The sequence below is a fragment of the Acipenser ruthenus genome, chromosome 47 (assembly GCF_902713425.1).
Source record: "Acipenser ruthenus chromosome 47, fAciRut3.2 maternal haplotype, whole genome shotgun sequence".
NCBI lineage: Eukaryota > Metazoa > Chordata > Actinopteri > Acipenseriformes > Acipenseridae > Acipenser > Acipenser ruthenus.
Window position 1 is genome coordinate 6,309,435 of NC_081235.1, and position 17,461 is coordinate 6,326,895.

Below are 17,461 nucleotides of genomic sequence, written 5' to 3' on the forward strand. Positions count from 1 at the left end.
CTTTAAATGGATGCTATGTCCTTTAAGGGATGACAGCGGCTTGAAGTCAAATTAACAAAAAACAGATGGGACAGTGGGTTTCATTTTGTTGAAGCAGGGTGAAGGTTCACAACTTGTTCACAATCTTATACAAATAAGAAATACTTTAGGAAACAGAAGAGAGAGTCACCAATCTAAAAACACTTTAAGGACAGACTTTCCCAGCACGGGAGACAATGCACTTCCTTAAACTGTAATAAGATAAAATACTTTGAAACACAGAAAGATTGAATAATTGCTGGATTGCTAAAGGAAATGTGAAGGAAAAACAAATAGCAGATTTCAGGCCAAACAAACTTATCTGTCCCTTGAGTGCAACAGGAAACACTGTGGAAAGTCGAACTCGAACTTGCGATGTCCAGACTATAGAGCGCATCCTGCACTCCACGTGGAGCGCCTTTACTGGATGCGCCACTCGGGAGCCCAAGGGCTGTTTTTAAAGTGTTTACTCGCACGCACGCACGCACGCACGCACGCACGCACGGTCCCATTTTGTTCTCTGCTGCTAAATGAGCAACAGCTGCCAAGAACACATTGTTAGATTATTGCAATTGTAGTTTCTATACAGCTTGGAAAAACAGGTTATTTTCTGTGTAAATTCTCATTAAATGTTGATGCTGGTATTAAGCACGTTATTGCGGATTGCAATGTCAGTGCCCAATGGAGCGTTATCTTCCAGTAACAGCACATGACCACTCAAAGCCATTAAGGAGTAGTTTACTGTAAGCACATTGCTCCCTGAAGTCATCCTTTATGGCACAGCAATGATTTCCTTTACTTCAAGGTGACTCGACTTGTATGCATCCAACACAGAAGCAATGATCTAAGTGACAAGGATGTGAGGTAGCAGTCCCAGCCTTATCTGAGAATTGAAACAATAGCGCATAGCTGTCCAGCATTGTTGGCTTACTCGGGAAACCATACATAAGAAAAATGATTGAATGATTAATCATTAAGAACTGCTTGACCAGACTCCTCACTGTCTCGGGACTTCAGTGCTAAAACAGGTCACACGTTTAAGATAAGCCGTTTCTGGACTTGAAATGATTTCAATAATAACTAATATGAACCATACAAAAGTACAGTTTTGTATGCTGATCATTTTGCTTTGCGTTCACGAAGATATTTTCAATATCAGCTATAATCTTATATTAATCATATTCGAGCACACAATGCAAGTCTCTGACAGCACAGCAGAGAACTATGCAAGGTTTTTGCTTCAAGCCCAGATGATCCAAGTTTGTAATTTAACAGTATTACTGCAAATGAAACACAAACGAGATTAATAAAGAAGTGGTTACTATTACTTTCCTTTGAGAGTCATGGTTACAGTTATAGTTCAGCACACGATCCTGCTTTGCAGCGTTATTTAAAGTTAATTGCAAGGCTCTTGCCTGGACAATCTGTTAACAATTAAAACTCTGAAGCCACGGCTGGAGACAGGACCAATACTCTTCTTGTTTTATTTTAAAATCCCTGCATTTTCTTTAAGCCACATACAAACAATATTCCACTGAAGCCAGGAAAAATAAACGTGTCTTTAAATACTTTTTAAAAAATGTTTTTAATTGTGTTAATAATTTAAATAATACATCAGTTACAACATTTACAATCCTTTTTTATAATGCATCATCATAATAATAATAATAATAATAATAATAAATTTAACTTCCTATTGCTGCAGCACAAAATGCAACACAGAACTCTTATTTTCAGTCAGATCCTTGATCAACAGTAGAAATCTTAACTGTGTGTCAGCAGTTAAACCACACCCAGACTGCAGGACTTTCAAAAATAACCCTGACAGTAGAAAAATCACAAAGTCATTTCTGTTAAAGCAATGTTGACATTTACAAAGACGTGGTATTAGGAGAAGTAAAACGAACAGGATTATATAAATATATATATATATTTATATATGTATATACTTGCTCCAATGGGAGCAATATTAAGATTACTAACCGTTCAGAATGCCAATTCTTCATTCAGGTAATGTAATGTTAGTGACTTTAAGGCAATTTATTATTATTTTTTTTTCCTAAGAGATTTTATGTAGCTTCTGCTCAACCACCCATGCAGAGAAGGAACCAGTCCTCACAACGTTTACTTGTGGGAATTACCCAAAATGTACCAAGGAAACCAAATGGCTGGTAGAACAAAGAGCATTATACTAAAAAAAAAGAAAGAATCACAACAAATACAAAATGGGAAGAAAAAAAACAAAACATTTTATATAAAACAGAAAATTTCTGATCTTCGCAACAACATTTTTGGCATCTCGTGGACAATTAATGCGCTATTGAAATGCACAATGAAATTAACTACAAGCCTGCATTCTGCTGTACATTGCATATCTAGTGATTTCCTTTCAATCCCGAGTGGTTGAACCCATCCACTTATCTCGCCTCAATCTATAAAAGTAAGCCGTGGCATTTGAGTTTCAAGTTTGACGACGAAGGTTGGCTTTTGTTAGTTCTTACCCAGTCTATCCAAGTCTGCAGTTTAACCTTTGGACTGGGAGTATTAGTGATTTTGTTTAGGCTCGTTCAGACAGAAGCAGAAGAAGCAGCAGAAGAAGAAGCAGAAGAAGATAATTTTACAAGCCAGAAAAAAAAGAAACAAACAAACAAACAAACAAACAAACAAACAGTCTGACAGAAGCACCTTTCTACTCCTCCATCGCCCCTAATTATAAAGCAAGCTCCAAAGTCCATGCCTGCCCTTCTTCCTGTCTTCAACACCGAGTGCAGACCCAATCCGTGCTGATCCTCACCGCTGGGTGCATCAACGGCCTTCTCTTGAAGCATTCTTGATCTCTGAACCGGGTGGAGAAGCTCCTGCTCCCCCTGCGGCTCTGGCTACACGTTGCTGTCCTCCAGCAGGGGCTCCTTGCTGTCCAGGAAGCCCGGCTGGGGGCTGTGGAAATGGCTCTGGGCTCCGTTGCTGTGCCTCTTGTAGCTGCCTGGCCTCACGTTGGGGCCGCTGTGCTCAGGAACAAACAAAGCAACCAGGATGGAGAGGAGGACAGAGCACGCTCCGAAGAGAAAGGGCGGCCCGGGAATAATGGAACTCTAAAAGAAGATGAAGTAAGAAAAAATAACGAGAGAGAAATTGTCTTTACTCAGAAATTGACCATTTTTGAGTTACCCACAAAGAACCATCATGTTTTCTGCCCCTCGCGCAATTAACCATGTACTAATGATGACAGATTCAAATCAGGTCATTTATCTCTGTTTTATGGACACTGCCATTGCTGTAGGCTGTTCGTGATGTTACAGCTACAAGCTAGCCACTGAAATACTAAAAATAAATACGCATTGGAACACCAAGGCACATTCAAAACTTACACACACACACACACACACACACACACCTCGCTCAAAGTGAATTAAGTTATTTATCTACTGCAAAACTGGAAACCGTTCCTTTTCACGACAGGAATCCCTTACCTCGTCAGTGGGGTTGACCATGTTGGGGTTGACAGCTTTGTCCAGGTCTTCCCCGTCATCTATTTTATTGAGCTCCACGTGGAACAGGTAGAAGACGAAGCCGTAGAGAGCCGGCCCCAGACCGTTACACAAGCCCCGGATACCTGTGACCATTCCCTGCACCACTCCTGCAGGAAGGAAGCACGGGTCAGGGGAACAGAGACTCAACCCTCCAGATTGCACACGAGGACTGCTGTTTAATGCGCAACTCGCTTATAACACATGAACAAACATTTTTACAAAGTTAAAAAAAAAAAAGCAATACACTTTTGCTGTTTCGTTGCAGCATTTTCCCTCAAGAACTTTAAAAGTTTTTTTTTAAGCACGTGCAAAGTGGAACTTTGATCTTCATTTCCTTTCCCACAATCAGCGTTACATTTTACTTAAAAGTGTACGGGATAGATTTTTTTTTTAAATCCTGAATTTCTTGTAAATAACTGTAATGTTATCATATAACAAAATTAAATAAAAAAGGCTAAACACTTGCGTTTCTATTAAAACAAACAAAAAAAGTAACAAGGCTTGTAATCTATCCAGGAAATGCATGTCCAGACAGTGTTTCCTTGCTATGTTGCTATCAGACAACACGTGTGAATGCAGCGAATCAGTTAAAGGGTCCTTGCACAATCAAATTTAGCAGAAGCACAGTTTCCAGCCACACCTGACTTGTCGGGAATCAGATTCTAAAGCAACGAGGGCACCCTGACACCCAGTCACGCTGCACCACTTTAACCTTCACATGAGGAAGGCGTCCTGCACAACAACGAGTCTTACCCTGCTGATCGGGGTCCGCGTTCCTGGACACTATAGCACTGATGGCTGGGAAGGTGATGCTGGACATGGCAGCCAGGGCACCTGCTGCCCACATCATCCTGCATGGGAAAGAACGGAACCCGCCTTCATTAGGTATACAATGGCAAGCAGTGTCCTAGGTGCTGGAACAACACAACACCTTTAATGACTGGTGCCAAGGGTTAACATCTGCTTGACTTATATATATATATATTTAAAAAAATATAGGGCAGCAGTGTGGAGTAGTGGTTAGGGCTCTGGACTCTTGACCGGAGGGTCGTGGGTTCAATGCCAGGTGGGGGACACTGCTGCTGTACCCTTGAGCAAGGTACTTTACCTAGATTGCTCCAGTAAAAACCCAACTGTATAAATGGGTAATTGTATGTAAAAAATAATGTAATTGTATATAAAAATAATGTGATATCTTGTAACAATTGTAAGTCGCCCTGGATAAGGGCGTCTGCTAAGAAATAAATAATAATAATATAAAATCAAGCAGATGTTAAACCTTGACTGCCCCCTTGTGGTCAATCTAAAGAATACAGTCCAAAACAGCATTTAGTAGCGCAGTGATCTTTTAACCTGCAATTCACACAGTTTATGGCAGGAAAGGAGGTGCTCACCAAGGCTCTGATCCGAAGCCATACCAGGCTAGCTGCAGGATCTGGAACCCCAGGCCCAGAAGGATGGTGTTTTTGTTCCCTATGGATCTCATCAAGACACCCAAAACCACTGTCTAAAAAACAATAAAAAAAAATCAATCCATCTTTTTCAGCACTGCAGAACACATATGCATTCTGATTGACCTGCGTTATGCCACAAAAGCCTTGGATTGGCTGGGCAAATATTATACAAATGTCACAAATTCATAATTCAAAAACTGAGAATTCTCAACAGGTACAAAATGACCTGTCAAAGCCAATGGACATGCACATGAATAGATAACAAGTCCGATCCAAGACATTATTTGACTGCCCAGACATACAGATTGATTAACAGACAGACAAAGTGCATCAGTGCTTAATGCAAAATAAACAAAACCATTTCTGTCGCTCATGCAACCTTCTTCAGTGCAATGCTTGACTTTTTAAATCTACTTGCCGACCATTTTTAACTGCGAACAAAAGAGGATTGCAGGCAGATTACGAACAGGTTTGTAAAACACGGCAGTGCTCACCTGGGCCAATATAGAGAGGATTCCAACCACCGCTATGAAGGCAGCCACTGTGTCAGAAGTGAACCCAATTACCTGGAGATGAAGATCAGCAAGGGGGCATGAAACACACAACACACTGTCATACTGCACCAGCAAAACAAAATTTCACAACACATGGACTGCATGCAAACAGACCGCTGGGGACGATAAACCTAGTGAGCTGGCAATGTGTAGTGAATGCAAATTGAATTTTAAAATCAACTTGTTTATTATTTTAAGCCAAACCTACAAAAGCATCAGGAAAATATTTTTTTTTACAGACTCACTACTTTGTGTCCATCTGGATTAAAATGAGTAAATGCTTAACCAATAATGCACCCAACCTTGGAAGAACTCGGCTTAACTTTATCGTCCTTCAGAGTTGTGCAACATTGTCAGACTTCTATTTTTTTCCATTAGGCACAAGTGGTTCAAACTGCACCTCACAATGCAGCAAACAAACAGGTGTGGGTAAAGGGTCAATACTGGGGCTGGAGGGCTTTGTGTTTCCCTTGCTGGAGGCTGGTATAGGTAGCAAGCACAGTAGCTGGGAGGGTGTAAACCAGAGACATCGTTAAAAGGTGTCAATCACCTGCACAAAGAGTTGAATCTGCTTGCAGGGTAAACAGCGAGGAAAGACAAGTTCGATAGGATATTACAAACAGAAACCCGATGCCCAGCATGGAAGGATCAAGAGCTTTACTTCTTGCTCACCGAGCAAGTTTGTACTTTTACTCAAAGTGCCGTTGTCGCCATTACTCTCTTTAGCTAGACTGTTTTGATAACTTACTCAGATTTTGTTCACCGCAAACGTTAAGTCTAAATGTAACACATCTAATTACGTAAATACAGCTTGTGTTCTGATTTTTTCAAAGGAAATGTAATTTGGTAATGAATGTGTTAAACAGCACGAGTACAGCATGCGAGTTAGACTTCAATTTATCAGGGTCTGTGAAACAAACCATACATGGCCCAGTTAAATGTAGAACTTTTTTTTGCACAATAACTAAACATCTATGTAAAAAGGACACACACACTATATATACACACACACACATATGTACACAATCAATGTTGTGTATTTAAATGAGTGACATTTCAATGCATAAACGTGTGGACCACAGGTCTGTTCACACCAAGCGTTCAGTTTTTTCTACTGTCGTCTGTTTGTACAGCAGATGTTTTTCTAACCACCTACAGCCCTCCCTGTGACCATCACTCAAGCCTCCCTTTAGAAGTCTAGACTGAACTGCTGCACACACATTGCAAAGGGATCAATGTGTTCATTACAGAGGGCGGCAGCTGTTTTGTTGGAAACCCCACCTCCACTTCCCTCAGTAGGATTGCTTTGTTATTTATACAAGCAGGTGGGGAGCCCTATTGTTTTCTTCCTGCTCCCAGTAGAACCTGAAGTTAATTGGATCTCAGTGAATACTACAGTTTTAAACCTTGAAGAAACGAGCATAACTGGTAGTGATAACAGCACAGGTTGGACACTGGCAGACAGACAGAACTGGATCCTGGAAGAGTTGTGTCAATGCAAAGAGATGTCTGTCTCTCTCTAAAACCAGACAGGTGGTTCCCAAGACACTCGACTGCCTAGTCATGTTTGTACGATTGTCTGAGTTACTGAAAGCAATAAGTACGTGCGGGTTTGGCTTCTAAATCCCAGTGGTGTTGACAGGCATATTCAGAGATAATTGCCTGATTTTTTTCATACATTCAAACCTGCCCACTGTGCTGTTATTCTGGAAACTCACCCAGTGAGTGTAACAATCAAGGAGCTAGTGATATATTATATTACCTGTCTCAAGTAAAGGAAGAAACATGAATACTGTCCGGCTTCAGGAAGGTAGGAAAGAAACACGGTGATGCATATGAGGAGAACCGTCGAGTCTTGGCCCACCTTACGAAGAGACTGGGGAGGGAAAGGAATTGATACACAGTCAGTGCAATACTGAATTAACATTCCACCCTTTATCAAAAGCAGAAGACTGCAACCCTAACCTGGAAATAGATCATGTGAAAGATATTACCTATCCTTTAACTCTGGCTCTTGCATACAACTAAACTCCCCACACGATTACAACGTCTAAGGGTTAAAGCATGTTGTGTTTTTGTATCAGGTTACCTGTCAAAGCTTTTTGCACTCCTTTTTAGAAATGATAAACGTTGCTCTTACACAACGCAGGTGCTTTGTTTAATCAAATTGCTTCCAGGTGTGGTGACATGAACAGCATCCCCCACCTCACCTCACCTACTAACTACCTGTTATTTATTTCAGACGTCATTTCTTCATTGGATTCATTTGCACAGTATCCTTGAGTCGTTTACAGGCAATATGAACGTGAACATTTTTGCACCCGAATACATTTCAAGCAGCGTTTCTTCGAACAATTTCAAGATTTGTCCCAGCACTAATATACAGCTACAGACAAAGGATTTGCATCACCTAGAATTTTAGGATTGAGACATAATGTTTTAAAAAATTAATTCTATGGGGGGGGGATGCAAAACTGATGTTCGAGGAGCTCTCACAGAGAAGGGGTCTGCCTGTTCCCAGGAGATGGGCGCCCCCCAGGATGCTGGGCGCATCTTCTCGGGCAGGGACTCTGGCACTGCCACCAGGATGAAGCAGATGTCCAGCAGCGCGATGGCGGTAGCCAGGATCACGACGACGGTATCACCGTACTCGTGAGACAGGTAGGCACCGATCGCCGGGCTGGTTACCAGGCTTGCAGCAAACGTGGCCGACACCTGGAACAAAAACAGGAACGTTACAAACAAAAAAAAAAAACAATGATTTACCATGTCTGTGTTAAAATGGAAAGAAGTCTTTGGTTAAACATTGAAAATCTTCATGACTGTGCTGTAACCAGCTGCTCTCCAGCTTGTAAAACCTGTCCTGGGTGATCACCCTTGCTTCTCAATGAAAGTGGTCTGCTGCTCGCTCACTCAATAGCAGGTTTCAAAGCATGCAACAGGCTTCATTTGTTCTGAAGGCAAGAGGTCTTTTAGGGGAGTGTCAGTTCTCCACCTATTCACTGCCCCCAGGCAGCTCCGCCAGTTTAGTACACCTGTTGTTTATATGAAGAGAACTTACTGCAGCTTTTGGTAAATGTGCACTCTATGTGCAGGGCAGCAGTGTGGAGTAGTGGTTAGGGCTCTGGACTCTTGACCAGAGGGTTGTGGGTTCAATCCCCAGTGGGGGACACTGCTGTTGTACCCTTGAGCAAGGTACTTTACCTAGATTGCTCCAGTAAAAACCCAAATGGGTAATTGTATGTAAAAATAACATGATATCTGTATAATGTGAAATAATGTATAATGTGATATCTTGTAACAACTGTAAGTCGCCCTGGATAAGGGCGTCTGCTAAGAAATAATAATAATAATAATAATTACGAAGCGCCACGGGACGGTCATCAACTGTAGTGGAACTGTAGAGAAACTAGAAATGCAAACTCAAAAGGCGCGGCACAGGAGTTGCTATACGGTCACATCCTTTATATGGTGCTTTAAGGATGTCCGCATTACCAAGAACAGACCTCGAGAATGGATTTCACATAGGCTTTCCTCACTGGAACCTATTTAAAAAAAAAAACGCCTTTCTACAAGCAACCTGGGAATTTTCTTTTTTTTTTTTTATTTAATGCAAATGAAATGTAAATGCAAGAGCTGTTCTTACCAGGCCGTAGGCAGTGCTCCTCTCGTGCTCCTGAGTGATGTCAGCGACATAGGCAAATATCACCGAGAACGTAACAGCAAAGACTCCAGACATTGAGATTACTGCAAAGTACCACCTGGAGGGAAGCAAACAGGCATGACAACAGCAATAAAATACTAATGAAGAAATAAGATTTTAATAAGGTTTAAAAGTGTTTTTCATTTTTCTTAAGAAGTACTAATAGTGGGCTGCAGTACCTAATGCAGCTGAACAGGTGGGCCTCAGGTAAGTTTGAGAACCCCTGGCCTACAGCATAAGGAAAACCACATTAGTTTATGTGAAAATAAATGTTACATTTTAGAGCCAACATTCTGCATGTAGTTGTTCATTTCAAATCTAGCGTTCACACACACACACAGCCTGCTCTGTTGAAGCTATCCAAGTACAATCCTAGCAGCAGTAACAGGGGCGATGGAATGCGAGCGTGACTGCGAGGCTCACCAAGGGCTGATCTGCATGAGAGGTATCGGGGCGCAGGTGAAGAACACAGTCAGCAGGAGGAAGGACTTCCGACCCCACACGTCCGAGAGAGCCCCAATCAGAGGGGCGCTCAGGAATGACAACAGCCCCTTCACGGAGAGAGAGAGAGAGAGAGAGAGAGAGAGAGAGAGAGAAAGGGGAGCGAACATTAGTGATGCAACAATTCATTCAATACAGGTATGCATCGTTTGTATTGTGATACAAGGCCCACAGCACAGCACAGCTTGTAGCAGTTCGCCAAATGGTCCTTGAAATTAAGAAGTGTGATTTATTGATCATATAAATATATACCGCCTTTCCGATCTCATTAGATTTTTTGTCTTTTAACAAAGTAGCCCATCGTTAACGAAATTTATATTATACATACAGGTATCACATCAGGACCTTGGCGCATCATGACCAGCCTATAGTGATGCTTACTGGATCATGACATGACAGAACATTACAAGACGAGTGAAACACTGCTAGTGATCTCTCTGATCTCCTCTCAACTGGAAACTGGATTCGACAGACAGAGGCACAGAAATTAATTCTAGAGTGGCCAGCTTTCCTAACCTTTCTAAAGTCGCTTGAAAAGGGATGAAGAGACCTTTCAGTTCCAAGATGAAATTCTGCATGTTTGGTCGCTGCGCACTATTTCCCTGATTCAACAGGTTTGGTTGTTTGGCGCTTACTGATTACAATGCTGCCACTGAAACTCTTTTGATTTTATTTATTTAAAGAATGTCGTTTAATGTTCTCCAAGACTAGAAAGTGTTTTGAAAACATCAAAATTATTCAAAACATTTTTTTTTTTTTTTTTTGCATAACTGTATAGTCTTTATAACTACACAATCATAAGCCTGAGATAAAGTCTATATAAGATACTGATATACTCCTTCAATTGCCTTTGATAGGAGCCAGGCAGACATGGAAATATTCCACTCCTTTGTGTGCTTATCTAAACACTGCTCCTATCTTACCTTGACGCCATGAATTAGCCCGTTCATTAGAAATGTGTGCTGCGGGAAAGTCTGACGCAACACCTGTGAAAAGGGCAACAGAGGGGAGAAAATACAGGGTCATATTCAATGATATTTCTGCAGGAGAACCTGGAATGTCAAAGACGAACAAAAGCATTTTTCTTCTAAAAGGATACAGATAACGATTCCTGAATTCAGTTTGTCCATGCTGACAGTAAATTGCATCTGTACTGTACAGCTGTGGCCAAAAGTTTTGCATCACCTAGAATTTTTGAATTGAGACATAATACAAAATAACAATAAACTAGAATTTAACTATAACTTAACATCCTGTAATAAAATAAACTACAAAATGATATCGCAAAAGTTTGAAACCTCGCATTTTTTAATTTGTCATTTTTTTCGTTCAGTATATGGAAAACAGCAAAGCGCTGTGCAATTCAATATGTTAATGTCGCATTATTCAGCAGGTTTCATTCGACTTTATGAAGCAAAATGTGTAATTCTATAGGGTTTTTAATATTTTACGATTTTTCTGATGTGCAAGTCAGACAGCGAAATAAGGGATCACTGTAAAATATATTTTTAAAAAAATATATATATATTATATATATATATATATATATATATATATATATATATATATATATATATATATATAAAAATCAGCGAGCCACTTTGCAAGGCTGCTGTAAAACCTATTAGAAGGACGTCCACCTCAAATGTCAGGTCACCATTGTAAATGAGAACCTGTTCTCAGCTGGTCTTTACCTGGTTAATAAAGGGACTGATTGATTGATTGATTGATTGATTGACATCTTGCAAACATGGAAGTGTGTTTGCAAGGCAAGACCAAACCGGTTGGCAACGTGGATCAACACAAAACTGCTTTACACGGCTCTTAAGCCAAGCATCTTTAGCTTTGCAATCATTATAGAGGTAAGCAACCATTTAATTTGAAGTTGACAAATTGCAACAAGTCTAATGGAGGGCAGAATGTAATATAATGTTCAAGCCCTGGCAATAGTGTTGGTACTTCCCGTCAAAGGATGCCACAAAGTGGAGCATCATTTGGAAAAACTCTTAAAAGCTCAGCCACTCAAAGTTCTCTAATGAGAACAGTCCTTTGCTTAAGCCAGTGGTTCAAAATGGGATCGAAATCTCCCTGTTACTTTACATTCTCACAACTTGTTATTACATCTGTGACTGCATGCTTCTGTGTACACAAAAGTGCCTTTTATCCTCGAGTGGGACTGGACAGAATCTGTTATATGGGGTTCAAAATTACTTCTCTGTTCATTAGTAAGAGCCACGCTCAAGTGATATAAAAAATCAGGAGTTTAAATATTTGTGTCACAGTGTGTTTTTTTTTATTTTGCAATCATTTTCTTAGTTTCCATCGAGCTTCAGATGTGATTTGCCTGGCTCTTTGATCGCCGAGGAAGTGACAAATTAACAAGTTTGCTTTTGTTCGTAATTAAATCTTTCATCGAAGCCGGTGCTAGAACAGGAAACATCTACCTCACTAATGAATAGGCTTAAAGCAAGCAACCGATCACAGAATATCGTTCCCAACGGTGACTTGTTTTCTTATCTCTGCCCCGACTGCAGGAAATGATGAATCCGTAGGGCAAGTTTACTGGTTGTCTAGACAACCCAACGATAGCCACATGCACAAAAATAAAAAATGACAAAACCCTGGAACGCCTTTCTGTTATGAATCTGCACCTCCTTATAATTCACACTCAAAACAAACTTACATTTCTTACAGATGACTTGCCAACGTCTACTAATCACTAGACCCAGATCCTGCACATCAATATCCCTTCACCCTCAGTGAGGTTTAAGAAGACACACCTGAGCTTGATAGCTTTACACTGCGCCTAATCAAGCTTGGATTTAAATCTGAAATGGGCGAAACTGCTATGCAATAGGAGTCTTGTCTCCACCCCTTACGGCACTGAAGAGCTAATGTTTAGCGCACTAATGCATGCAAGGTGTGTTCTGTGAAGCAGCCGTGCACACAGGATTACAGTACTTACAGTCAGCATTGGGGTTGTAAGCAATCCCCAGGCAAAGAACTCAAGGAAAATGACGACCACTGCATGGTAGACGCTGGGCTCTCCCATCCCTTGTGGCTGCAAAGAAAAAACATGATAGCATGAATTCTTTAAATCAGCTACAGAGTGGTATAGATATTTTTAAGATTTGTGAGAATGTCTATCTGATAGGAGGTGAACTGTATACTTGGGTTAGTATTTCACATACGAGTAATATACCTCAAGGGTGTTTTTAACAAGGTAGCATACAAGAAATATGTAAAGCATGCAACCCAGCTCTGCTCAGCCATGTTATTATTTATTATTATTATTATTTATTTCTTAGCAGACGCCCTTATCCAGGGCGACTTGCAATCGTAAGCAAATACATTTCAAGTGTTACAATACAAGTAATACAATTAGAGCAAGAAATACAATAACTGTGATGTATATGCTTGGTTGTTGCTGATCTGGTGCAAGTTCTTGTGTCTTTGTCTCCTGATTTATTCATATTCGTAGACTGTAAACTAAAATTCATAATTTAATCAATCTTAATATTACATTGAAACACAAAGATCACTTGAAGAATGTGCTGTAAAAGAGACACACTGTCTGCATGAATACCAGCTGCCTAAATACAAAAGAACCATCACAGTGCCATACCATCTCGGATATATGATGCAAACGTGTCTTGAAAACAATAATGGGAAGACGTTTGCGTCTCGGAGTCTCCTTGCCATTGTTTGCACTACACACGGTTGACTGTCCAGTTTGTTTACATTCCCGGACAGTAGTTTTGGCTGCAGGCACACAAGTGGCTCCTGCCCTGAAGCCTTATCTCTGTCAACTAAACTGGTGGGATCCTGTTTCTACTGGGCAGTTCCACAAATGAGGCGACCTCACAGTCCAGAGCCTCCGAATAACACACATACGGGGGGTCATTTCAAAGGTAATTAGCTATAGTTTTAGAAAATACAGCTTATTTATGGAATGAGTCAAGGGTTTGACACATACACTAAACTGAATGCAAACCAGATGATGATTGACATGCATCCAGGGATATGTTGTAGTTATTTTCTCGTTGTGATTTTGAACTGCATTGTGATTTACTGAAAGGGTTCTCCTGTTTAATAAGCACTTGCAAGTCATTCTGTTCAGACCCACGAAGAACTATACAGACGAGTGTAAAGTAATATCTCAGCTACAGCCAACACCACTCAACAAAATTCCTCCTGTTGTCTACAGCAACAGCACTAACTAATCACAATGAAATCCAGGAGTGAATGCTTTCCAGCAGGGAGGGCTCTAGATCAGACTTTCAGCTGCATGCCGTTATCGGCAGACCCGGGGTCAAATGGAATTGCAATTATAATTACAGCAGAAGTTTGCCAAGGACCAATTACAAACATATATATATAATTCCAATTGGGTGGAGTTTTGTGTGGTATAAAAACAAGGGCAGGGAAGCTATGGCAATAAAGTGCAGAGGATGTTGATGCAGCTACAGCAGCTGTAAATAGCCTGTCCTCATTCAAAACTGGACCAGCGGACCTGCTGCAACAACACAGAGCTGTGATGTAGATTTCAGTCGGGCACGGCGCTAGTACATTCAGGACTGCTTTGTACCCCGTGGGTCAGAACAGAGTGCGATCTGAACCACTAACTCTTCTAAAGCTCAAGACTTCAGGGGCCGTCCACAAATGATCGACTTTTTCTGAAAGCGTACAAAAAATGTCCTCAGTGTGTGTACATGTTTGAAGCTTTTCTTGGGCTTATCAAATTCAGCATGTGATGATAATGTTGGATGACCCCTTAGTTATATGGGTAGGAATATTCACCCTAAAGCAAGAACTCAAACAAGATCATTTTACAGTATTGTCAGTTTTACACAAAACTGCACGTGTGTTGCTACTCACTGTACAAACCAAAACATGCAAACTGTTAAATCACTAACCTAATGGTTTCTAACTAGACTGCATTTCTAATGGCTTGAGAGACATTAAGCCGCAGAAGAAGCTATAGGCTACTCAAATGACGCAGAACAGATACGTTATCTCTGGGTTATCTTTCTGTATCGTTACTGAAGTGTTAAGAGCAGCTCCGGACAATCCAATTCTGGCCTTGGAGAACTAGGAGAGTGGGAAAGTTAAAAAGCTATCTGGCATCGCTAGATTTGCTCTTCAATAGTGAAAAATGGACTTCGATTAAAAGATAGCAGTTTCGTTTTTTACAAGACAAAAAAAAGGACGTATAAATTAATATCCAGTTATTTTATGACCGGGTTGTGAATACACAGCAGTATAAATATCATACCTTTGCAACTTTTTTTTTTAATAAAGTTGTGCTTTATTGATAGCCAAATTAACTACAAATCTTGAATGGTAAATCTGAGGAATCTGGTACTACCGGTGTGTTCAATTTGAAAACAGTTCAATTCAATTACCGGCCAATCTCCTTCAGGATCACCTGCAGCACAGGAGCACCACAGGGACGGAAATAAGACAGTTGTGTCACCTATTCCCGGTTTAATTACAAGCTTGATTAGGGTTAGTATAGTAAAACCAGGAATGGATCAAACTACTATGCAATTGGGTTTTTTTTACTGGAGCAATCTAGGTAAAGTACCTTGCTCAAGGGTACAGCAGCAGCACCTGGGACTGAACCCACGCCCCTCCGGTCAAGAGTCCAGAGCCCTAACCACTACTCCACACTGCTGCCCATAGTAAAGTTAAATTCAAATTGACCTAATTGCCTCCCCTGAGCCTCCCTTGCTCCTTGCACAATCCCTGATAAACAAACAAAAAAAACCCCAATGATTTACCATGTCTGTGTTAAAATGGAAAGAAGTCTTTGGTTAAACATTGAAAATCTTCATGACTGTGACCAGCTGCTCTCCAGCTTGTAAAACCTGTCCTGGGTGATCACCCTTGCTTCTCAGTGAAAGTGGTCTGCTGCTCGCTCACTCAATAGCAGGTTTCAAAGCATGCAACAGGCTTCATTTGTTCTGAAGGCAAGAGGTCTTTTAGGGGAGTGCCAGTTCTCCACCTATTCACTGCCCCCAGGCAGCTCCGCCAGTTTAGTACACCTGTTGTTTATATGAAGAGAACTTACTGCAGCTTTTGGTAAATGTGCACTCTATGTGGAGTAGTGGTTAGGGCTGTGGACTCTTGACCGGAGGGGTTGTGGGTTCAATCCCAGGTGAGGGACACTGCTGCTGTACCCTTGAGCAAGGTACTTTACCTAGATTGCTCCAGTAAAAACCCAACTGTATAAATGGGGAATTGTATGTAAAAAATAATGTGGATATCTTGTAACAACTCTAAGTGGCCCTGGATAAGGGCATCTGCTAAGAAATAAATAATAATTGCGTAACTTCACACCCAGTTAAAGAAATGGGTGACATGAGACTTAATTGTTAGAGGGTCACCGGTGCTTTAAAGGGGGTGTCGGTTTTTTACAAAACCAAGTAGTCCAGTAGCTTTCAGAAGTCTGATCTTCCCTCCTCTGTTACTTTAACTGAGCATCTAAAAAATTCAATATGACAACACAAGCACCAACAGATTAACGCCTTGCATGAGTCAAAAAACTACTGTGCAATCTGCCTTACTGGAAAAATCAAACCCAAAATAACCCATGGATTTATCAAGGTATGTAAATAATCAGTTCTGAAAATGTTGCAACACTTCCCAGACTTGCTTTAACAAAACACACATTCGTTTTCATTAAAAACACACACACAGCAGCTCAACCCGATGGAATAACAATGTTAAGATGACACATTGAGATATGCAGAGTGAAGAACGGTCATTCATTAATTTATTTGATAGCCCAGTCTGTTGCTCATCAGTTAAAGTCACATGCATTTGCTCAATTGTGAAGAAAAAAAAGACATTCAAAAGAACTTTAAGGGCCAAACTCGTTTCAAATGGGCGTTTCCTTGTTCTCTGAGCTCAAATCATTTGCGCAAGCGTACACGGTGTAGCATTTTTTAACGGTAACGTAAAACAACACCACCCCTGTACCAATCAATATCCTCAAGGAAAAGCACGTTACTGACTTTTTTTTTTTAAAACAATTTTTCAAACCAATTCATAATCCAAATGACTCAGTTTAAGGGAAATTATTTCCAAATAATTTCTACAGCAGTATGTTTAAGATAAGATAATACGCACCTATTACAAAACCATTCAAATACTTGCATGAAGTAAAAAACGACGTTGTTTTATATCACTATTTTACTACATGTTTACGTTATTGGGACCGTGTTGTTAACACTCATTAAAAAAAAAAAGTTAAACACACATTTATGCTATAAACAAATAAACTTGTTTTTGGTCAGTATTAGCGATCCTTTTAAAATTGTAGTTCAATTACATTTGACAGTAAAAGTACAGTCTATGTACACACACACACAGGACCACCTTAACGGAAAACAACAACGATGACACGAAGTTCACAACCCACCTACACCATGTATTGCTTAACTCATAAACAAACATTTAACTCACAGTGCCTCCATCTTTTATAACAATTTTCTTGGCCAGTAGATTGCTGCGGGTGAGCCGCTTTTTCTTCTTTTTGTCTCCCGTCATTGTAATCTTGCTTCCATCCTTCCGTACAGTAAAGAAACGCACACCTACCTACATTCAAAAATGTAAATTATTGAAACGATCCGACCTCTCTGCCTTAGTTAGCCTCATCTTCCTGAAACACACAAAGACCCGCCCACCTCAACCGAA

At 40.5% G+C, this 17,461-nt stretch overlaps 1 protein-coding gene across 1 annotated transcript; it reads right to left on the reverse strand.

Annotated features, from left to right (window-relative positions):
* Positions 1-1,584: 1,584 nt before the first annotated feature.
* LOC117401211 (hippocampus abundant transcript 1 protein-like) lies at positions 1,585-17,461 on the reverse strand. The gene is made up of 12 exons (XM_059014153.1): positions 17,231-17,461; positions 12,726-12,821; positions 10,684-10,746; positions 9,683-9,810; positions 9,203-9,317; positions 8,053-8,271; positions 7,319-7,432; positions 5,497-5,568; positions 4,943-5,055; positions 4,302-4,399; positions 3,489-3,655; positions 1,585-3,110 (listed from the first exon to the last, which is right to left on the reverse strand). Exons 1-12 carry the CDS (start codon positions 17,312-17,314, stop codon positions 2,898-2,900), a joined length of 1,482 nt encoding a protein of 493 aa, XP_058870136.1. The 5' UTR covers positions 17,315-17,461; the 3' UTR covers positions 1,585-2,897.